The following is a 23100-nucleotide window of genomic DNA, read 5'->3' on the forward strand; positions in this document are numbered from 1 at the left end:
TCCTAAATTTTGTGATATTTGCGATAGTCATTTTTTGTTTTATTAGTTTGACCTTTAAGCTTGCGCAATACAAATTTTAGCATGTGTTCAAATTTATAGCATTGGTGTTTTAAAAATTCATAAATATGACTAAATATGTAGCTAAACTATACATTATATAATTATTATATAAAAATAATTGATAAAGATAGTTTAAATTTTATATACATCTTTTTATTGCCACAGAGTCAACCACAGAAGCTTGACATCCAATATGTCTCGTGTTAACAAAAAAAGTCCATTAGATATCCCTATAAACAATATATATAAAAAAAAAAAAAAAACTAAAAAAAGACCCTGTACAAATGTTAATTATAGTACTGGGACATAACACTGAGCAGAGTTGGATCATTTGGCAATGACCATCAAACCTGCCAGGGTTTGATCCAATAAGAAGGTATTAAGAATTTTTGGCACTGTCATTGGTCCTCAACAGGCTTCACTGAGGCAGGGAGTCATGTGACACGCCGTAATAACTTTCAGTAAGGTGACTCCATTAAAGCAAGGATCCCTCTGTACCTTATTCCACCTCGCAGAAGAAAAAGAATAGCACACATGAAAAGTGTATCACAACACAATGTGACTCGAGCGCACCTTCAAGCATTTCCATTTTTTTGTGCTTTGGTTGTGCTGGCAAAGTAACAAAGGTCTCCATTGGTTGAGATGTCCTTCCACTGACTACTCCACATGCTCTCATCCTGTCCAGTGTGGCTTATCTTGAGATTCTTTGGGTCAGCATCGGGATTACCTGACAGAAGAAGAGGTGGCTACGCACAAGTGGCTGGGCTTGGTCGGAAGAGGGGGCTTGATGGTGCGGGGGGCGGCCTGCGGGGAGGTGGAACCGCTATCCACGCTGAAGGTTTTCATCAATTGCGCCACCCGGCCCCGCCCACCGCTGGGTGTGGTGCTCCCTGATGAGGAGATCACTTTCACTGAGGATGCCCTGCTATGTGCTTCCGATGCAGTGGCACCTGAAAAACAAGACATTTTGTTTTCAAAGAATAAAGAATATTTGTATTACAACCACCAATACCGAGACTGTATATCGCAAGAATAACTTTTGGCTTTAAATTCTTTGGAGACATGCTAATGCTCTTTTCCCACACTTTCTGCAGCCCAGAGCACCTCCGGGAGTACGATGGCGCCAAAACAAGGTGAAAAGAAGTTGAAATAATATGTTTAAGGAAAAGCAGACAAAAACTCAGACGGCACACGATTGTTATTAAAGCTCGAATTCTTTCGCCAACTCTTTTCTATCATTTCCTCTTTCCTAATACTGCACGCATGCATCTTTCTTCACTCCACTCTTGTTTTTTTGTTTTCTTTTTTCCTTTCCGCCTCCCTTTATCCCACTCTGGCTGAGCAGAGGTCATCCTCCATAAAAGTGCAGCGGGGACACAGCTGGCCGTAGTTTGTGTGCGTGCGTGCGTGTGCTCGTTGAGGTAGTGTGTTGGCGAGAGGGTGTAATTGAGGGAGGAATGGAAGGAACAGGCGAAAGAGAGGGGAGGAGGGAGGCAATGGAGAGCAGACAGACGCTGCTCAGACACCAGAAGGCTCGAGGAGCCACATATTTTTAGCGTCATCCCCGGGGGACGAAGATATGTGAGAGAGCGAGCGAGCGAGCGAGCGTGCGTGCACGAGCAGCCTCCACGCACACAAAATAGAGCGACAAGCAAGCGTCTCCTTCGGTAGGGGATTTGAAGAGACACATTCTCACGCCACAACAACAACGGCGAGCCAAGCCGAGTCGAGCCTCACGCAGGCGGGCGGGCGGGCGCACCCCCCCCACCCCCGCCCGTCAATTCGCTCAGGCGTGCCACCGATCTCCACGCGCACACACGCCAAAACCGCGTTCCTCAGGCCTGTGCTTTGAAAAATGAACACATGAAAGTAGGTTGCGTTATTGTTTGTTGTTCACGCTTCACCTTCGTTGCTTTGCGTGCCCCCCCCTCATCCACCCTCCCCGCTGACCTCTGACCCCACCCCCCAGTTCCTGTGTTAATGTCCTCTCGCCGCGCCGCGTGGGCCTGCCCCTGATTGTCTCGTTGTGTTGTGCAGTCACCACGGAAACCTTGGGCAGGCTCCAGCAATTGAGGCTGACACACATTCAGGCACGCACCGAGCGCACAAGGCGGACGCACACGCGGATATGCACGTACACACACACACACTGAGTGCCGGTCAGAGTGTGTTTTCTGTGCTCGGAGCCTTGGCGCAGGTCTGAGTGGAATACTTAATAAACACCGAGGCAGACAGCAAGAGGGAGTTTGTGTTTTTTAGCGTCAAGTAAGGTGACAAAATAATTAAATCACACCCAGTATGCACCATTCTTGAATGCAGTCAACAAATAACACAAGCAACGTTGAAATCTTTAAGAACAACTCTTAAACGAACCCAAGTATCTGTTTCAAACCAGTGAAGATTGATCACTAAATCTCCAAATTAGATCTCTCACTCCTTTGTACGCCGGGGACAAGGGGACGGCGGTGAGTGGGTGAGGGTGGGCGTGCGTGCTGGAGGCGTTGGGCTACAGCGCCACTGACCAGACTGGCGCTGAAATTAAAGACCAATCTATCTCTTTAAAGACCCCTCGTCAAGAGAGCGAGCGGGAGCGAGGCAGAGAGGAAGGAGGTGGGGGGAGGCAGAAGTGGGGCAGAGGGCAGAATTCCCGAGCAGCACGTCTGTGGACAGAAGGGCAGGGTGTGTGTGTGTGAGTGTGTATGTGTGTGCACGCCACTGGGGCCCCTGTCACTTATCAGCACGGGGCTGAGCGTCGCCCAGGGCTAGAGTCGGGAAGCGGCGCAGGAATGTGCGTCCTTCCCTCTGAAGGTGAGGAGAGAAGAGAGGAAAGCCGACCCCGCTGATAGAGAGCGACTGAAGGGGGGGGGGGGTATAAACACCAATGCACACGCACGCACATACATGTACGATACAAAGATTAGCTGCTACAGATGCTCTGCATCGTCAAAATGGATTATTTTAGGCAAACACTAACACATGGCTAATTGTTGAACATAACACGGTGTGGAGACATCAGTGCGACAGTGATAATTGCTTTCCACGCGAAAGCACAAACACTCAGGATTCTGGGTGTTAAAACTTCATATTGTGGTTGCGGGGAACCAAAAAACTGAGAAAACAGTCAGTGATGTTGACTAATCCGAGAATCAACTCAACTGGGCAACAAAACACATGTCCCAATACTCATGTGAGTGGATTCAAATCACATCTTTTGGTGTCAAATAAAGGCAAGTGTTGAAATACTTTTGCAGCAAAAAAACTAAAATTGTGTCATCGAGTTTATTCTGTCCCTGTGGTCGGTACAAGTGTTATTTGTTTGTCCCCGGCGTCTTTTGACACTCGTGGCTCACGTGACAGGTCACACTTCCTGCTCGGAGGAAACAGGAACGGTTGTCACGACCCGCATGCAAACACAAACAGCTGAGGCATTGAGCGTTGTCGGCCACCTCTTCCCCTTGGAACGAGCTTCCTGTCATTGTCAAGGACAGGCTTCTCGTTCAGTATTCCCTGTCCGGAGTGGAGACATTCATCCGGCTCTGTGTCGGACGCGTGTCTACCACCTCCAGTCGGCAGCTGTTCTTCTAAGCTCCTCTAAATACGCGTCCAGACAATTTTTTTGGACTATCATGACTCTTTTTAAGTCAGGTGTTGTTTTTAGTTCTGTAAATATTTGTAGACTCCATTTCATAAATACGTATTTTTTTTTTGTAAATATCATTTTCCCAGGAATTATTTGAACACTTGAAAAGCCAATGAATAGCAGACATCGCTGTCTGAGCCTTTCAGCTATTCCACTGTGTCTGCTGTCCAGAGAAGTTTAGGGGAAAAAAAATAACATGAATGTGATGCAGGTTGAGTATTCCTCCAGCAGAGGGATCTAGTAATAGAAACACAAACTGGACTTTTTTAGCTACAGTATCATTATCTTCCACTGGATGGTGCTAATTTCAAACTGACCGTCAGAATTGTTTTCAAATTGTTTGCCTTTTTACTGCTGTTCATAGATAAAGTATGTGAAAAGGAGCTATCGGTCTACCTTGAATTAATTGCCTGCTGATCACAGGTTACAACTAGACGTCAAACTTATTTATGGACAATTAATAGCCTTTCATCACGCGATTTATGAATTCTTGTTTTTATTGGGGCAATGGGACAAATGCAAGGACGTCATTTCTCCTAACAGCCACTGGGGGGGAATACATGCATGGGATCGAAGGACCGCTATTATGCGTGGCTCCTCAATTCACTTTGTTCAGTTGAGTGCCATCTCTCAACATTCACACACAAATCCCACCGCAATTACAATTTCTCGTAGTGAATCTAAACGTGCACAGCCATGACAACACCCACCCCGAAAAAAGCGTGCTCGGAAATATCACAAATCACAAGTCCTATTCGCTTTTTCTCCCTCCAGGCGGGTCCGGATTGACTTGCCACTCCATAAAGATTCCGGGAGGCTGAGGTACTATTTGGCCGGCACATTAGCTGGGAAAAAATAGGAAATAAATCCTTCTCTAGCTGCATTACGGCAAACCTTTGCGCAGGCGGCTCTCGCTCTACACCTCCGGTCGGAACCATGGTGTTGTTGCGGTGTTACGTTGTGAATGCAAGCTAACTTTTCATCCGCTTGATCGATTAGAAGTGGATTAAAACGCCACTGTGGCGGACATGATGATAAATGTGTATATTATATTTTCACGTATTTTTGTCATCATAAATATTCAAAATTTAATTAATTTAAGAACTACATGTTAGCTAAATATAAAAAATAACATTTGTTATAATTTAAATTTATTAAAATACGCATTTATTAATCCATGAGTCACCATTTTTCTTTACATAATTGCAAAGCATTGGATATTTGAGCAGAAACCTAACAATACTGACAGGCATATATTCTTTATCCTCTTTAAAAAAATGACCAATACTACTATCACATACGGTAGTGGTGAAATTCGTCTTCGCGTCTGCTTGACTGTATAAACCGTTTACATTCTATTTAATTATTGTAGTCAATTAGTATGAGTTTACATAAAGTACATTTTCAGTCTTTTCAGTGGGGAAAGATTATTTGAGATGCAACTGGACTCTGCCCACCTAATATTATGATTAAACATCTGACAGGTCGCGGTTCATTGCAAGGTCTTGAGAACCCCTCCAGTGCTTACAATCTTGACCCCGGGTGCCCTTTCCCATGATGCAATGCTCACTCACCTTTGACTTGCCGTGACTCCTGAATCAAGTCCCGTGAAGCCGCCGTCATCTCGGATGGCGCCGCGCTGGCTTGCCTCAGATTTGCGATCTCGGGTCTGGCGTTGACGGGTCCCGGCGCCACGTTCGCGTTGGCCGGCCTCACAATGACTGCGTTGGTTCTCCTGGGAAGCCTGGGCTTCTCTTCCTGCAGAGGGGAAAAAGATCAGACAAAAAGTTGGAGGATGACAAGTGCTGACAGCTAATTCACGTGCAGTTGAATCACTGTCACTGTGATGACTCATCAAATTACCCTTCTCTCCAATAATGAGCGCACACGGACGGTAAGGACACAAACAGTTGGATGACCACTGATTAAGGCTTTAATTATGTGTGGGAAGAAAATTGTGAGCCGACTTGGATATCAAGCGGGCGCGCTCATCATTCGATCATCTTGCGGCAGTTTAATCAACAATTTTGCTCCCTTGCCACTGCAACTGCAGCAGTAAACCCACTTTTGGTTTTAATGCATGCTAAATGAGTTGACAATTATAACAAAATAAGAACTGCTGCACTTCATGCGTCATCAAAATTAAAAGGTGCTTACACAACTCATCGTTTTTTGTTTTTTTTAAGCTTTACAGCGCAGCGGCAGTAAACCAAATTTTACACTTGGGCGATATTTAAGCGATCAATTTTCTTTCCGGAAGCCTCCAAAAGAGCAAGTAGGTTTACTAAATATTTGAAAGCCTGTTAAAATGTTACTTAAATATCTCCTTTATAATTCACCGAGGTCATATGAGGACAAAGTTTTGTTATTTGGGATAAGGAAAAAAAAGTATGTTGAACTATGAATTTGAGGTTTGCCAAACTCTTGTCTCCTTCAGTGTCCATAATAAATGCATCAGCACGGGTTGAGGAACAAATGAGAGAGTTTGCTTCTGTGGTTAGAAAAAGAAAAAACTCCTGTTCCGACTCGCCCCAAAAACCTCTGGGGATGTTTCCGCAATCCCATCCATCTGCGAGTGACGCGTCCCTCTAATTCCCTGATCAAGTTCATCAACCATCTGTTCTTGGGCGGCCCAAATATCCCGTCTCGCCACTTCTCCTTCAGCTTCTCCTGCCTGTGTGTGTGTGTCCATGTATGTATCGATGTGTGTGTCACCTGCACACATTTGCATGCAACATTAAAGAGTGAGGTAGGGTAAAAGTCAAGCTCCCCAAGCTTGGCCTTGCAGTTGAGTTCAACTCCTCCAAATGCAGAAAGCTATGAAGGGCTCTTGTTAGAGCTCAATGCATGAAAAGAGGAATGCTGTGGGAAAGGTGATATGCAAACTGGCTTAACCACAGTTTCCCGTTACTCACAAGGAAGCCAAAATGATACGATAAGATCCCAATAAAGTCTTTTTAAGATCAATTCCCTGCATAGCTAACAAATGGTCATAAACATTTAGATCTTAAGAGCTTTAAACTGTGTGCGTTTATCACCAAGTACCTTGTGTGCAGTTGTGGACGCTGACGCTGATGAATGCTCACTCACTGACACCTGTGGGTGCAACAAAGACATTACACGAGGGTTGGCAATGACGCAATCCAAGCACTGGACTCACAATGACATCAGGTCAATTCGCCAACTCACCGCCAGGGGGTGTAAAGTGCTCGTCTCCTCACATTTGGCCTAATAGGAGGAAGAAAAAAAAACTCCATTTAGATGTGGGCACTTCAAATGACCTCTTAAATCCACCACTATCATGTCACAAAATAATAATTACAATATAAACAATATAAAAACATTATAACTACATATTGCATAAAGGACAAACAGAGGCAATTCGCATATTTGAGGAATACAATTAATTACTAAAGCAGGAAAAATTTTCTCGCATTAACTCTAAAATGCTATACGCCACTATCGCAGTTTACAATAAGCATTATGTTATAATGTTACTAAAAATGTCAAATAAAATGCATCATACTCACCAGAGATGCTTATTATTTATAAGACAAAATCCATCCTCTTTTGTTAGCTGTGTTGGGTTGTCAAAGAGCTAGTCAAAAAGCTGCTCTGGGAGTGACAAATAAAATCTTTTACGAGTTGCAATAAGACAGCCAGCTGGCCTGTCCTCACAATGTCCAGTTTTTCTTGAAAAGTTCACCTTGACGCCTTTGTGAAGGCAAAAAGCGTTGAAAACAAAAACTGCTATTTTAAAGGTGTTTGAGGGTTTTGGACAAATTACATTTAACAAAAACCAGCTGAAATTTGGTTGGAAAAGAAATAGCCCGTAAAGGCTAAGGTCCACACTAAAATGTATATAACAGACTTTAGGACATAAATCAATACAATTCTATTCTGATTAGGCCAGCAGAAAAGGTCTCGAAGGCCTTGACTGCATGCCCAAGATAAATGAACATGTAATGGGACACTTTTTTTTTTTTTTTGCCAGTTAAGGTGAAAAGAGAACCCATACCAGCACAAATTCAACCAACAACTCCAAAATCGACAGCTTAACAAAAAGCACAAACTAAATTTTCACCGGGCCATGAACCGTCTTTTTTTACTATGTATTTGCGGCCAGGCTAAATTGCTGCTTCACAAGAGCCCATTATGTCACAGAGATAAAAATGGCATGCGGGACTTTTTGCAGTGGGGGATGTTAGTTTTGAAAAGCGAATCTGATTGGAGCTGATGTGATTTTTCATTTTTCAATGTCAACATTATGTTCTGAGCAGTGACGACGGAACATATTTGTGTTTATTTTCAGTTTGATTTAGACGGAATTTGTTTTCAGGGTGAGAACACCCAAGAAGACTTTTTTTTTTTTTTTTTTTTTTTTGCTTCTCTCACAGCCACAATTACTTAAACCTTTACATACCTTCAAATTCAAGGAAATTCCAGGTTGTGTCCGAGAAGGAAGGTTTTCTCTCTCAGCTGTGATGTCTGCATTTATTCTGGTCTTTAACATGCTTTGATTGCTGTAACAGATACATTTGACAACTGATCTTAAATCTTGCCTAGAGGCAAATATAAATATCCCCTCTAGACATTGTATGTAAGTATCTTACACTGTATTGTTCTGTGGACAGGGGGCCTTCTTTTCTCCCAATCCTGAGCAGATGAATTTGGAACTCAACTCGTCCATTTCCCCGATCACGATGACGGCCACATCTCCGTCGCGACCCAGCAGCCAGCTGACATTCTTGCTGTTGGCTATGAGGAAATAAGACAACATTTGAGTAAACACACAAAGCCCCTCGCACAAAACGGCAAGAACTGTCATGCACGGTACGGAAATAATGGAATCTTTCATGATGGAATTAAAACATCACTCATTCCTGACTCCCACTCATTTTGATTTCCAAACTTCAATAGAGATTAAGAGGTGCACTTCCTTTTAGCTGCCAAACAATCGTGCGGTTGGGTGCTGACGTAAGCGCCCTCAGCAACGTGAGCGGTGAAGCGTTTGACGCAGGTATGACAGCGTAAGTGTTGGCTGGCTTCAAATTACTCTGTCATGGTGAACTTGTTTTGCCAGCCTACCCCGTGGAACACATTCCAGCTGGTCATACGGGGTAGCACTATGAAAACACGGTCGTCAGAACAGAGCTTGACAAACGAGACACATACTCGACTGACAGCTGCAATGCACCTTATTCATAGAAGCTTCATGGGAAATTTGAGCCCTTGCTGGAAATGACAAAAATGACTGCCTTGGTTATGAACGCTTAGCATTTTGTTTTTGACTTCGGTCTTTCAGAGAAGACACACTTTGTGGCAATGCGACCTGTTCTGATTATGGTAAATTACTTGCGGAGTCCCACAGGCATCTGTACTCATCCCTTTAATGTTCAGTATCAAAATGTGGTTGCTTAGAGATTACAGTAATCCCTCGTTTATTGCAGATAATTGGTTCCAAAAACCACCCGCAATAAGTGAAATCCCCTAAGTGCGGTCACCAAAAAGAAGTACTGGACAGGCTAACGACTTAGCGGAAAGATGCTAATTTGCGACCGTGCTAACACGTGAAAACGGACTTCTAAAGGAATGTAAACAAACATTTGGAGCAATACTACATTGTCCTAAAGGTTAGACACATGTTTCCTCAATTAAGAAGTTTTATTTTGACTTTTAAATGTTTATTTAATTTGGGAAAAAAAATCTGCGATGTAGTGAAGTCGCGATAAACGAAACGCTAAGTAGCGAGGGATCACTGTATCTCTATACTGGCCACCTTGCAATCCACACATAATCCTAATTTGTCTGTTTTGAAATGGGTTCCTTCTGAGCTCCCTGCAGCAAGTTGCCAAGTGACTTGAAGAATGCTGAGCACCAAGTGGCAACGCCAAAGTGCAAGACAAGAAATCCACACACTATGCACATGACTATCTGCTGACTGTGCGGTTAAGTAAATTACTGTTGCATGAGAAATTGAAAGTAAAAAAAAAAATTTGATCACATAGTAAGACAAAGTACGATCTTTTCTTTTTTAAATGTGATTGTGTATCGTGTCGCAAGCACACAAAAAGGGAAACATGGCCTGCTTGTCTCACTGTAGTTCACAAGTCCCATGACCAGAATAGCCGAAAGGCAGCATGAAACTTTTGCTTCCCAATGCACATGTAAATGAAACTGAGCTTCCCTCGCAAGTCTAAGCAGAATTCGGTCTTTTGTGTTTTAATCACATACTTTTCCTGTCTACTTCCTGTTTTGCCCCCCTGCTGATTGTTTCAAGGATTGGCTCACTTCCTGCGTTACCCGCGAGAGATGAACCATCCACCATTTTCACCATTAAAAGTAGAGTAGGACTTGATACCAGCTCAGAGTCTTCATCCAGTGTGCTGAGAGCAATATTGCTCATTAAAGACAGACAGAAAGAAAGCGCTGTCCGCTTCCTCACTGCACCCAGGCTGATAAATAGGAAGTGCTTTGTTATAAGCCCCAAAGAGACAGCTCACATTACAGTTTATGCACCCGTTTAACATTTGATCTAAATGCAAGCTCTACTACATTGTTGGTCATGACCAAGCGTCATCCCACTACATGTTTTTTTCCTCAGCATAAAAAAAAAATGCAGACAGGTGAGATTTTGCAGTGTGTCAAACCAGTTTGAGAGCAAGTCAAGGAGCTTCGTGAGTTTTCCCCTGCTTCCTCCACATTGCATTCACGTATAGAAAACAATTGCAAGTGACTTCATCTGCAATGCTTGTGGGGGTTTTTGCTCTTTTTTTTCCTGTCATCATTTTCCATCACATATGATTTCTCAATGTGCCGCTCGGTACAACAGAACTACTGTTGAAAGAAAAAAAAGCCCGTCACATCGAATTTTCTTGTAAACAGAATCCACAGAGACTCATTTCAAACAACACATTCATGTTACAAATCCCAATGGGAAATAAAACAAGAGGTGTACCAAATATTTCGCATTTTCCCAGATAATATTACAATTTGACAAAAGGCAGCAGGATTGTGTGATTTCTTTTTGCCAATCAATGAATAAAAATAATCGCGTAAATCCTGAAAAGGACTGTTTTGATCATCATAGAATAAAAGGAATTCACATAAAAGGAACACACTACAAAAAACAAAGCCAATGTTGTTGGGAAGTTTTGCTTGATGTGACATAACATTATCATTTATTATTTCTATTTAGGACCGAACAGTTGGCGATTTTGTGTAGATCCTGCATAGCCAAACAACAAATAAAACCAATTTATTGCCATGTTTCTAGCAATGTAGCCATTTCTGTCCTTCAAACCACATTCCGCCTTTTTCTTTGTTTTGAAGAACAGAAAAGATGATCAAAAGAGAAGAAAAGAAATCCTGTGCTTGGTTGGCATCCTTGGCTAATGGATGAAATATTTTGAGCTGATTAGTAATGGAAAAGAGTCTGTCTTGACAGTGAATAATGTTGAAGCTCCAGTAAGTATTAAGCCTTAACCCACTTAACGGTACTGCAAAGTATAAACGAGCATAAACGGGGTCTTCTAGCCAATGAGTCAACTTTCCTACATGTCTGACAGGGCTCACGAACGTTTAATACGAAGCAGCTGGAGTTTGTCAAGCCCGAGTTAAGTTTGTCTGGGGGAGAAACTTTAAACTGGCCGAATGGAATCGGGATAAACAGCGTGCCTGAGTTGGCAAACAGCTGTTGAGGTGACAGCGAGCGAACATGAGCTCAATGCATGCAACGTGTCATGGCCAATGCATAGGTTGTGTAGCGCAGGTCTCGGACTACTCGAGTAGTTGGCTGAAAACTGTTTTGGATTGTAAACAACAAAAAGATGGTGCGTTGAGCTTTCAGTGGGCTTTAAACGAATACTGTTTTTGAATGCGTTATATCTGCATTGGCTCAATTCTAGAGTTTTTCTGACCTTTTTTGGGCTTTGTCCTCTCGCCTTCTCGCTCCAGTTTCTCCTCACGCTCTTTCCATCGCCGCACCTGCTCCTCGCGCATCTTCAGGAACAGCGTCTTTTTCTGGTCCTCGTTGAGCGCCTCCAGTACATCGGGGTCGATGTACATGTCTTTTAGAATCTGCTGTAGCATTGTGGCGGTAGCGTTGGCAGCTTCGACAGAGGGTCAACGTTGGAGTTGCACCTGGTTTAGGAGGTGCAGGGAGGTAGTTTCTCCTTCCAGAGGTGCCTTTATAGTTTCATGCTCTTAAAATATCTTGATGTGCCAAAATCCTGAGGAATGGTCATCTGGATGAACTTTACTCAAGGCAAGCGATCATCCTCACTTTGTCATTTAAAGAAGACAGCATAAGCTTGCTCTTATTTGTGGATAGTTTCTTCCACACGATGAGACGTCAATTTTCTGTCATCATCGGAACATCTGTAAAAAAAAAACAGACAAGACTTCTTGACGTCAAATTCCTGTCACTAACTGGAGTTTAAATCCAAACTGACAGACTCAGCCCAGAATGGGAGGAGACTCTTTAGGAATGGAACTGCTTCTGTCATCAACAAAAAAACTCCCTTCTTCCCCTTCCCTTAACCAGGCTCCATTCGCACCGAAGGTTCCGCAAGAAACTACTTTTTCGAATCAAGTTTCGGCTTGAAAAAAGTGGAAGGAGCAAGTCATTTACTCCTTGCAAAGGCATTGAATGGGATTGGTCCACCCCCCCAAAATCACAGCAACGGCAAGGGAGCAAACAATGGCTACCACCCCAGCAACAACACACTTTGTGGGAAAGGAAGCCTGTCTGAAGACAGAGAACCGGTGGAGCCCAGATGGTGTCGAGTAAATCAGGTTTGTGTGCACACATGCAAACCCAGGAAAGGAGAACAAGAAAGCAGGAAGGAACAGACAAAAAGAGGAGCTCAGATAGAGTTTGTTGAGGTACTCACAGTAGGATGTAGACAGCTGCTCCACAGTAAGAGTATGCTAAGTAAGCTGAGAGTCAAGAGAGCCTCCTTGTCTTTGTGTATGACTGGCTGATGACATCACAGCATTCCATGATGTCCCTCCCTCCCTCTTTCCTTGTAACCGCCTCTCTCTCTCTCGCTCAACTGTCTTATTTTTCTCAGTCTGTCTCTCTCAGTTGTCTTAATTGCTCATTGGCACATCAGTCATTGACGTCACGTTATTAAATTAAAACCCATGCAATTATGGAAAACACCAAACCTTAATGCAATGGATATTAGTATTAACCATGACTTTAAAATGTATTATAATAATGCAAAAGCTGAAAACGAGGAGTTTCAGATCGATGCCCTCTTTAAAGCGCTCTCACGTCAGGGCTGCGGTCCGCTATGCGGTCTCGAATGTCCGGAAACAGCAATTTTGTTCCCCCTCTGACTGACTTTCATGTTTTTATGTATACGAGTGTGTAGACATTTGTGCACGACGGCCCAAACAAATGTAATATGGATCAAATTAATAATTGAATAAACATAGGCAATCCGGCATGGGATTGTTTTGACTTACTTCCGCATCGGCGTAAACGAGTGAAATAACGGTGGCCCTAAAGAGGCAAAAGGGGCAACAAATTTGACAAGTTGGCATTTTATTTACTGTTTATTGTTAGGATATCACGGGTGAGCTGGAGCTTTTCTCAGATGACTTTAAGCGAGAGGTGGGATACACCCTGGACTAGTCACCAGCCATTCACATGTCACTTAAATATCACACACAACCAACCATTCACACGCAACACCTATGTAACAATACCCAATTAATCGAATGTGCAAACTTTTGGAACGGAGAAGAAAGCCATGGAAACCGCACAAGCACGTGAAAGACTTACAAACTCCATTAGAGATATCAAAGCCAAAATTCTGAGCGTCCAACCCACTAAACTGCGGGCAAATTGAGCAAACAATTCGACCACCTTGCTTGTGCAAATCAAAATGGCAGTCGACGAATTCGTGATTAAACTCACCTCGAAGAGTATCTCACCAACATCTTGGTGAATGCAATATTTGCGTGTGATCGAGATGTTCTACAGCACAATATTAGGCGATGCTGTGCAAAACAGTACTTCCAATCACGTTACTTGATTGGGTCGCTTCTTTATCGCTCAACATTTCTTGTCCGTCATTTATAAACAAACAGCGCGCCCTAGCGGCCAACGTGAGGAAAGTCGATTTGGATTACGTCACCTTAAAAGACAAAGCATGCTGCTGAACAGATGCAGGAGCAAAGACCTGGAGAATTTTAATAGAGCGGTTTCTTTCATTCGAATGTTATTGTAAAAATGATTCGCTCATGCCAATGGAAAATCAGTTGGCTCACAATATTTTTGTCGAATTAATCTTCTAGCTCAGGGGCAAAGTTGGTATTTGAAATTTAGCATAACTGAGATCACCTCAAGAGCATCTTATATTAGTGCAATACTTTTACTTCTTCATGCCACTATTAACTTCCTTGAAGGGAAATGTAAATGATATTTGAGTGGTGTGTGCAACTCCAGTTTTAATTGGACCGTAAAATTCTTTGTGCTAGTTTACAATTTACAATGCTGCATGCTCCGTTGGGTCTCCAAATGTTTTGCATAAGAATGAACGTAGCAACATCATGAGGATCAGAGATCAATGCTTTATTTTACAGCCTGTTATGACACATACAGTACTAGAATTATCTATAAGACAACAACACAGGTAATTGTCAGGTGTTTTGTCACCAATTTCGCATTTTTAAGGCTGTAAAATTAAGCTTTAGTCATTAGTATTGATGCAAATGGCAGACAGTGTGGACAAATACTACATCAAAATCAAACATCCTTTCCCCAATCAGTAAATAGGTGACATTTTGGTATTTTTCGTTCAACAAGAAACATGAAAATACATATATTTTGAATATAGATTCATCTTTATCGGGCAAAATTAAACTCAGATTTTGTCAAATATACATACGCTATATTTCATGTATCAAAACAAAGATAATGACATTCTCGAGATAAAGTATTGGTGTTTTACAACCTGCATTGCAAAGCAAAGTGCTACACACAACAACCACTAGACAGTTCACCAAACTGGAAATGAATACTGGACTCAAGCACCTTTAGCTTAAAGCTAAAATGGAGATTTCAGTTTACAATTGTTTTTCATTCAAAAGTTTTTATTTTTATTTTTTATTTAATGTTCCTTCAACTCTTGCTGCCATTTTGGCAAGCGACCTTAGTTATCGTGAACTGTAGTGGCTGTTCTGACCTTCATTTGACCTCAATTCCCCTCCAGTATATTTTTATTTTTGAGTGCAAATAGCGGCTAAGAACTCCTTCACTAGAAATAAACATGGAATTCAGCCACATCTTTTCAAATAGTAATCATATTTTAATTGATATACATATATTGCCACAATTGGCACATACGATATTGCACAGTCATGAAATGTTGCACATAAAAAATAGAGCTATTTTTTGTGGCCGAAAACATTCCAAAAGTCACAAATAAAGTGAAATAACGCTGAGAAGGTAAAACCTAAAGAGAAACAAAAAGACATGCGTGCTACTCCCCCTTAATTGAGCGACCGGCAACATACATGACTACCTAAAAGCCAGAGCATATGGAGATGTGGGTAAAGGGGGAGGGGCGGCGATGGAGGCTTGTCGATAACTATTTCCAATCATTTCCACTCACTGCTCTTCCTACTATGTGCTTGGTGCTAACTCCTTGCATCATCTTGCATCGAGGTGACCCCCCCTCCCCTTCCATGTTTACATGTAGGCCGATACCTGGATGGCTGGGGGATCATATTAAGTGGCGATGAAGGTACTGGGAAGGAAGGACAATGCCTTGTTTTAGCACCACGAGTCTGGGCCGAGACACAAAAAAAAAAAAAATGGAAGAAAACTAGTCGAAAAGAAGCCAAACTTGCGATCCAAAGCACCAGGCCAGCGTGTAAGCATGCGGAGTGTGTAAGGCACCAGGTTGTTTTATATGCTGAAGAGGATGCTCCCAGTAAGCTTTTACCCTATCTTGGTGGTCAAGGACGGTCTAGTTTGCTGGTTTCCAGTCAAATCTAAACATCACGGAAGCAAACACTGAACTCACTGCTGAGGTAAATAGATCTGATTGTTGCCAGTTATTCTTAAGGTGACTGGCAAGAGTTTATAAAACTGCTATCACACATCTATGAGATGCGACAGAACTGGACGAAGAGAGCCAGTCGTTTTACGTGTGGCAGCCCAAGTATATCATCACCTCCCCAGGAAAATGTGGGCCAACTAAAGAGAAACATTAGATTTTTTTTTTAAACACACAAATACCGCAAAAAAAAAAAAAAATCTTAACCAAAGATCTGACATTTATCTGCCTTAGTAGCGTCCCAACAGTAACTTATATACGAAAGTGTTTGACTGGAATAAACATTTTTGTTTTCATATTTGAAAATATTCGTTCTACATAGGCAGTTCCGAACTTTCCAAAGTTTCTGCACTTATGTTATGGGCATTTCCTTTCACACAGGCATCGTCTCATGTTACAATTTTGACACGAAACAAAGGCAGAAAAATACCAGCTTTTACAGGTGGTGTCAAAGGGGATTGCGTGTCCATATTAGCCATCGCCGATAAACTTGACAGAAGAACTGAAAGCCCATCAGGAAGGGCACGTGGTCACAAAATTGGACCCTCCAACCAAGTGTGCCTAAATGCTCCCCTGTTAATGTGTTAGAGATCTTTTGATTTCCACTACAGTAGCAGCAGCCTTTGGGTGGGCTTCGCTCAGTACTCAAGGAGTCGAGCGTTCGTGCAATACAGGCAAAATATGGAAGGGTCCTCGAGACACATTTTTGGGAAACCAACAATCGACTTAAGTGCAGATAAACATGCACGCTTTAATTGGCACCATTTTGACGTATTTAATGCTCCGGCCAATTGTTCATTTCTCTGTATTTGCTACATGTTATTTCGTTACTATGCATTTAGTACCTTTGAACCCAACACATCGCATCAACGACAACACACAACGGCAGTCTAATATATCCATTTGCACTGCAACAATTTCAACTGATTTAAGAGTGACTTCTTTGAATGCTTCGGTCAACACGTCAAGAACTACTGAGCAATATTGATTTGATTTTGATGCAATGCATATTGCACAAGATAGAGAGAACACTTTTGAAAAACTACATGACAGCTAACCAGTTTCCAAAGCAGGCCTAGCCCTCATTTGATGTGTGTAAACACATTAATGGTCACAGGTACACAAGATGGCGAATATGTGTGACCATATTTTTGTTTTACAAACTTTCTCAAATTTGGTTTTGGAAAAAAACAAAACAAACAAAAAAAAAACCCCACATAAAATATCTAATTTGTGCTGAAGGTATTAGCTTACATGGAAAGGAAATGCTTACTCTCAGATCCCAACATTGCAAACATTGGTTGTTTTTAGCTTAAAGTGGTACAAAAGTTTGTTTTACTCTGTTAATAAGGGAAATAAAGACTCCATATTGTTTGTCAAGTAGGAAACAATGTTCAAACATGTTATTACTTTGTTTAGCAGCCAGTTACTGTATTAATGGTGTATAAGTGGGCTAACATCCAGCGATGAGTGACATGATGTCAGAACTGTCAGGTTGTGGTGAATTCTTATATTGTGGGTGATGCTCCCTTGGAGTTAAACCGTTTCAATTAGATTTCTTTTATACAGTAGAGTTTATGGTTAGATTTCTTGTTATTTTCACGACTCTGTCTCAATCCTCGTCTCCGTCGTCCGCCTGCACCTCCTCCTCATCTTCTTCCTCCTCCTCCAGCTCGCACGCTCGCTTCTCCCGCTGCTTCTTCATCTCGTCGGCGTATTTAGAGAATGTATTCCCGAACTTGGACCACACTTTGTAGGGCACCGTGATCGAGTTGCGGTACGTCGGCTTCACCTCGCTTACCCGCATGAACACGCCGTACTTGTTGGAGCCCACGTCGAAGAAGAAGCGCTTGTTGTCCACAGTCAATGACGAGCCTTCGGGCAGCTCCGCGGGCTCCTCCTCCACGCCGTAATCGTCAATAAGTTTGGCCAAAGCGTCACGAAACTCGATAAGTCCTTGGGCCGGGAGCGCGATGGTCTGGCCCTGCGTGGACCCCAAGCCGGCCCCCCGGCTGACGGTCTGCCGGACCCTCAGGAACCGTCCCCTCTGGTTCTCCTTTAGATCCATGTAGTACTTCCGATTCTCCCGCACCAGGAACTCGCTCTTGAGCGCTCGCCGCGGCTCGTCCTGCACCATGCCCGGGTTGCTGGGACCGAGCTGGGCGTAGTGCTCGATGAAGTCCCCCAAGTAGTCGCGGAACTCGACTGCCACGGACATGGAAAGAGTGAGGCGGCTCTTGTTGCCACCGGCCCCGACTTCGGCTATCTTCAAGAAGCGGCCTTTGGCGTTCTGCTTTACGTCCAAATAGAAGCGTTTGTTTTGGATGTCAACCCGCTTGGACGCCAGCTCCTGAGTCTCGTGCTGGAGGCCGGAAGCCGAGCCCGCCCCTCCCGCCGCCGAGTGCATGGAACCAAAGCCTGGGCCCGTGGCTGCTCCTCCCTGCTCACTTCCACTGTCTCTGTCCGCCATGATGCTGCCTGCCTGCCTTCTCCCTCAGCCTAAACCGCAAAAGACTCGACCAGTCACAGTCAGCGACACAGCTCTCGCGAGATCTGCCGGGAAGTACACACAAAAAACGAGGAGAGATTAGCATTCAGAGACGTCGAACTGTACATAGAAACCACGGTTGGCTGTTTGGTCCGTTGCTTGGATACACAAAGCCGTCGGCCATATTGAATGTGGCAAGTTCTCTTCTACCCTCACTGAGGACATGTTTGAAGTGAATTTTGAGCATAAGGCGGCCACATTGAGGACGATTCAATGAACCTCCAGCACATTAGATAGAGTGTGGGAGGAACTCAAGAGTACCTGAAGAAAACCCATGCAAGCACAGAAAGACCATAAAAACTCCATAGCCCGGATTTATAACACTCGTCCATTGTGCTGCAGCCCGTAAATTAATAAAAGCCTTTACATAATTCACTAAGGCAGTAAAATTCCCTGTAAATCACTGTAAAATTCTGCACAGTTTAAGGAATTGTGATTCTTTCACAATTGGGAGATTGGGAAGTGATGCTTGTACCACACCTTGAGAAACATTTAAACTATTAACTTGCAAATAATGGTCAAATTTGACCCTTAAACAATTTGTATATTTATAAGCAGTCCAAAAAATGACACATTCAACATGGTGGCAACGTTTGCGTACGACTACGCGCTAAGGTGATATCTACTTAGACCTTAGCTCTATGTTAGCGTTAGCTACTGAAATGTCATCTGCCATACTCCGGAGGATCTTGCACTTTAAATATGGCTACGACGCGATAACAGTAAGTGTCAAACTGAACTCGCTTATAATGAACGTTATCTTGAGGTTGCTGTCGAATTATACCCACGGTTCTGCGACGAAGACGCGTTAATCACAAAGTAGCTATAAAGCCTGTTAAACAAATGCAAGCAACGTAGCTTTCTCTGCTATGTTTGAACGCAGCTGATTGCACAATAATCACATGAAGCGACATTAGTTAAGTAAAACGAGGTGACAAGAAATAAGGGTATACATACGTCACTTAATTTGGTACTTAGCAGGTAAATATTCCCAACAAGGCGCATTGACCGTCTGTAGCTGCGAGTGATTCCGTAGCGAATACACGCCACTTTTCATCTTAGAGACGATGCACTCTTGCATAAGTGTCTTGTGTATGTGACGTTAGCTCTACGTGTTTTTTCTTTTAGTGTGAAGAGCGAGACGTGGAATCACAGGAACTCTTGCACCTCACGCGCCCCTGGCCTCTTCAAAAAAGAAAAGAGAAAAGCCTCGCCCCGCAAGTCATGCAGTGTTTTGCCACATTTCTTGTCAGCTGTTTTTTCCCATCCCGCATTGAGAATTAAGTTGTGTATTCTGTCCCTAAAATGCAACGTTGCAAGCAAAATGGCGTGTCATTATTACATATTTTTGGGGTGGGGGAAAAAAAAGGGGGGGGGCAAAAATTAAACTAGATTCAGCTTTTGTGATTGTTCTATCCTACCCGTGCAAAACGTCCTACCGATTTGACAGTCGAAGTACTACCGGGTCCGTGCGCTTTCAGAATGTTTTGTTTAGACGCTTGCAGGTAGAACATTATTTAAAAAAGAAAACAAAAAGAAAAAAAATTCCTCGAGAAAATATTTACACGTCGACGCAGTTAAGCAAGTATAGGACGTGCAGGAAATTTAAATAATATCCTTAGAGTATACTTACGCATACATATAAGTTAACAGAAAGTTTTGACATTTTAAATTACAAATTCATACTATTTTTTCATTAGTATAAGCAGGTAGGACGTTCTGAGTGGACGTTGTGAGCATGCGTGCGCAAGCGCTCTAGGCATTGGTAGGACAGAAAAAGAAAATGCACAATCCTGAGAATGTACCTTTTCCCTTTATTTTTTATTGTGACAGCCCTATTAAACTAAATTTGAGCAATTTTGCTATCACGCAAAATATACTTATTGACTTGTGAAACTTGTAACAGTGTACTGCGAATAAAATCATAACCACAATAACCACTGTTCACGAGTATAAATTCACTTACGAAATCATACGATTCCAACCAAATTCAAAGACTTTTTTTTAAACACACTACTGCAAAAAAAAAAAAAAAAATCAACTACAATAACTATGTACGAATTCAACCGAATAAAGTTAATAGTCCTCACATGCAGCACCAAAAAAAAAAAAAAAAAAACCTGGACCCCGAAGATAATGACGGATGATATGCACCGTGTCAACTCTTAAGGTATATAAATACTACACTTTTGTCCACATTCATAATATTACTACTTTACTTACTTTATTGGGCTAATGTCCTAAACTTAGTTACAGTGATTGTCGCGACTGAGCGCCTGCACGTTACTCACCTGCCTGAATCAAGGAAAACGGAGCGTGTGCACATACTCACCTGCATGTAGTTAAGGATTCCAGGAAGAAAACGGAATGAGCAAAAAAATTCACCGCAGCACGGAATGCAGAGCAGAGTATCAAAAAAGAAACAAAGATCTGAACAGACAGCCGGTAAACTCACGCAAAACACTTTACAGTGATAATCTATCATTTCTATATACATTTAAAAATGTTTTAATTCATCACAAATTATTTGGAGTGGGCGTACTCTTTCAAATTACCACCCGCTTTTTACGGTAAGTGGTGGTCCCAAAAGGAAATTGTCGGCAGGCCTATTATAAGGACATTTGGAGTATTTGACAGAAAAAGAGCTTTTTTTTTCGTTATAAAATGTTCTCTTTTTTTCCATCCGTTATGACAGCATTTACGTAACTGGGAATTTATTTGTCTAATATTTTGAAATAGCGGCCCGCCCATAGCAGCATCTACAGGCCGTAATATACATTTAACCCTATCATGGACGCTTGCAGATTTTTTTTTATACTCGCTTTAAAAAATAATTTGGTGGAAAATGTAGGGTTTGGCAATCATGTATATATTTTTTAATTATAATAATATATAATTTCACGGGACAAATTCGATCGTTTCCAGATTGTCTTGCAGGCCTGCTCATTGTAATTACGTGATTTAAAAAAAAAAAAAAGATTGGACAAAAATATTTTATGGTTTTTAAAGACCATCTCAAGCGTTGGTGGGGATAACAATAATAAAGGTTTAGTAGGACTATCAGTTACCATAATAAAAACCCTAAAATATGCATGAACATTTTATTTATTTATTTATTTATTTATAGTATTTTATTGCATTCGTTTGTCTAAGGCCTTTACCAGATATTGTAATTTAATGTATTATTTCCCAGTATGTAATTACAATCCACGCAAACTTGTGTAAGTGAATTAGACAGTTGACGTCTCTTTGTTGCAGGTTGATCAACTTAACTAACGTCACAAAAGGTTTGTATATACGATATTCGACAAGTTAAAAAAATGATTCTGTAAACGAATCCAAACTGGGTAATCAATGACAACCTTTCAGTCATACAGTGAAATCTAAACATGTTGACATTTTACTTTTTTAAAAGTGCTTTAAAAAAAAATATTATTTTGCATTTTCTCCAGGATCTTTAAATGAGTATTTGGTTTTGAATGTTCACCTCTGTGCTCATTGGACACCAAATATTTTAGTGCTATTTTACACGCACAGCAACGTCACTTATGTCACTTCCATGACTACTTTTACGCATGGCAGCAGCAACGTTTACCATAATTATCACGCTGGAATGTTGCGCGTGCACGTTCAGGCGTGACGGTCGGCCGTGCTTTGATTAGTATATATGTGTATGTAGGTTATATGTACATGGGTTTACTCTGCAAAGCCTAACGCGCTATCGTATATTATGATTTATTATTATGATTATTATTTTATTGTTATAATTATTATTGTTATGAAAGGCCACGTCGCAGTTAAATGGCATTGGTTCTTTAACAAAGCGCATTTACTTGCAGGCGAACGCTCCTTACCAGTTTGCACCACTCAAAGATTGGAAGGCGTGCGGCGGACGAGCTGACGGGACAAGCCGCACATGAAGGTTTCTTCAAGCGGATCAGTTGTTCGGATGTGTCAGTCTGCTGGAGCACACCTCCCAAGATGGACCAGAAACTGCGAGTTGTGGCATCAGAGAGCGACGCACGCACCAGAAGGCAGGCGCCGTACGCTCCTTCCCGTGACGTCATCAGGCGCTGCCTGCCAACTCTGGGTGTGGCGACCTCTCTTGGTCATGCAGAGGAATTTCAGCACATCCTTTAATTTACAGGTATGGACACAAAAATGGAAGGGATTTGGGGTAATTATGTAATTATTGTATGAATGCCAAGTCAAGCTTTATTCATCTGGCATTCACACATGTATGCAGATCCAATTACACGTTCTAAATTGAATTAAAAGTCTGTTTGAATTCTATGTCAGCCTAACCCAGGTCAATATATAGCAAAGAAAAAATCTATAAAAAATGATCATGAGAGTTTTGTATCATTTTCAAAATTAACGAAATTAAGTTAGGACTGAGATGCTGCCCACCTGTTAGTGTTGTAATTTCAACACTTGCTCCGCATTCGGCATGTCGTGCAAACTCTGACCAGAAGATGTCACTCTTTCAGGATCTTTATAGTACAACTCCGCATTTGCAACCGAGACGTTGCCTTGTTAGCCTCCAAATATTGAAATTACTGCAATTTGTCCCCAAATGCTCTTACTATATACGAATTTGAATTTCTTGCTGAACATTGTTAAAAGTAATTTCCAGCTGATGTAGTTTTTCAGCAAGGTCTCATAGAAAAAGTCATGGCAGCGCATACAGCTTCTGTGAATCACTTGTTTATCAAACTACACCATGAGGTGACCACCCTTACGAGATCTGGGCTAGGGGCGAGTGAGAAGTTGGAACC

General features: G+C 42.1%; 2 protein-coding genes and 1 long non-coding RNA gene across 9 annotated transcripts; 1 reads left to right on the top strand and 2 right to left on the bottom strand.

Moving 5' to 3' along the window:
- Positions 1–191: 191 nt before the first annotated feature.
- On the bottom strand, positions 192–13792 carry LOC148386099 (uncharacterized). Of its 2 annotated transcripts, none has more exons than XM_088399669.1 (8): positions 13629–13792; positions 11620–12079; positions 8314–8458; positions 8124–8223; positions 6890–6928; positions 6746–6796; positions 5275–5458; positions 192–1010 (listed from the first exon to the last, which is right to left on the bottom strand). In XM_088399669.1, the coding sequence occupies exons 2-8, from the start codon at positions 11789–11791 to the stop codon at positions 784–786; spliced, it is 918 nt and encodes a 305-aa protein (XP_088255795.1). In that variant the 5' UTR covers positions 11792–12079; positions 13629–13792; the 3' UTR covers positions 192–783. The 2 variants fall into 2 exon arrangements, with proteins under 2 accessions (XP_088255795.1, XP_088255794.1); XM_088399668.1 differs by lacking the exon at positions 13629–13792 and adding an exon at positions 12595–12746.
- A 472-nt stretch (positions 13793–14264) lies between these two features.
- On the bottom strand, positions 14265–22368 carry puraa (purine-rich element binding protein Aa). 6 transcript variants are annotated; one of them, XM_088399671.1, is made up of 2 exons: positions 22177–22368; positions 14265–18327 (listed from the first exon to the last, which is right to left on the bottom strand). In XM_088399671.1, exon 2 carries the CDS (start codon positions 18242–18244, stop codon positions 17387–17389), a length of 858 nt encoding a protein of 285 aa, XP_088255797.1. In that variant the 5' UTR covers positions 18245–18327; positions 22177–22368; the 3' UTR covers positions 14265–17386. The 6 variants fall into 6 exon arrangements, with proteins under 6 accessions (XP_088255797.1, XP_088255802.1, XP_088255799.1 ...); XM_088399676.1 differs by lacking the exon at positions 22177–22368 and adding an exon at positions 20655–20921; XM_088399673.1 differs by lacking the exon at positions 22177–22368 and adding an exon at positions 20614–20646.
- On the top strand, positions 17265–20259 carry LOC148386101 (uncharacterized). The gene is made up of 2 exons (XR_015863274.1): positions 17265–19044; positions 19451–20259. It is a non-coding gene; the product is annotated as an uncharacterized LOC148386101 (long non-coding RNA).
- Positions 22369–23100: the final 732 nt, after the last annotated feature.

Source organism: Syngnathus floridae, chromosome 15 (assembly GCF_059516105.1).
Source record: "Syngnathus floridae isolate MCC-2025c chromosome 15, RoL_Sflo_1.0, whole genome shotgun sequence".
NCBI classification, from domain to species: domain Eukaryota; kingdom Metazoa; phylum Chordata; class Actinopteri; order Syngnathiformes; family Syngnathidae; genus Syngnathus; species Syngnathus floridae.

What these genes read in the sequence shown, in the direction of transcription:
- LOC148386099 (XM_088399669.1), bottom strand. Translation starts at nt 11,791, where the DNA reads ATGCTACAGCAGATTCTAAAAGACATGTACATCGACCCCGATGTACTG. An exon ending in GAATTTCCTTGAATTTGAAG is followed by an intron (nt 6,929 to 8,123) that starts GTATGTAAAGGT and finishes TCCTCCTATTAG; the next exon opens with GCCAAATGTGAGGAGACGAG. An exon ending in GGAGTCACGGCAAGTCAAAG is followed by an intron (nt 1,011 to 5,274) that starts GTGAGTGAGCAT and finishes CTTGTTTTTCAG; the next exon opens with GTGCCACTGCATCGGAAGCA.
- puraa (XM_088399671.1), bottom strand. Translation starts at nt 18,244, where the DNA reads ATGGCGGACAGAGACAGTGGAAGTGAGCAGGGAGGAGCAGCCACGGGC.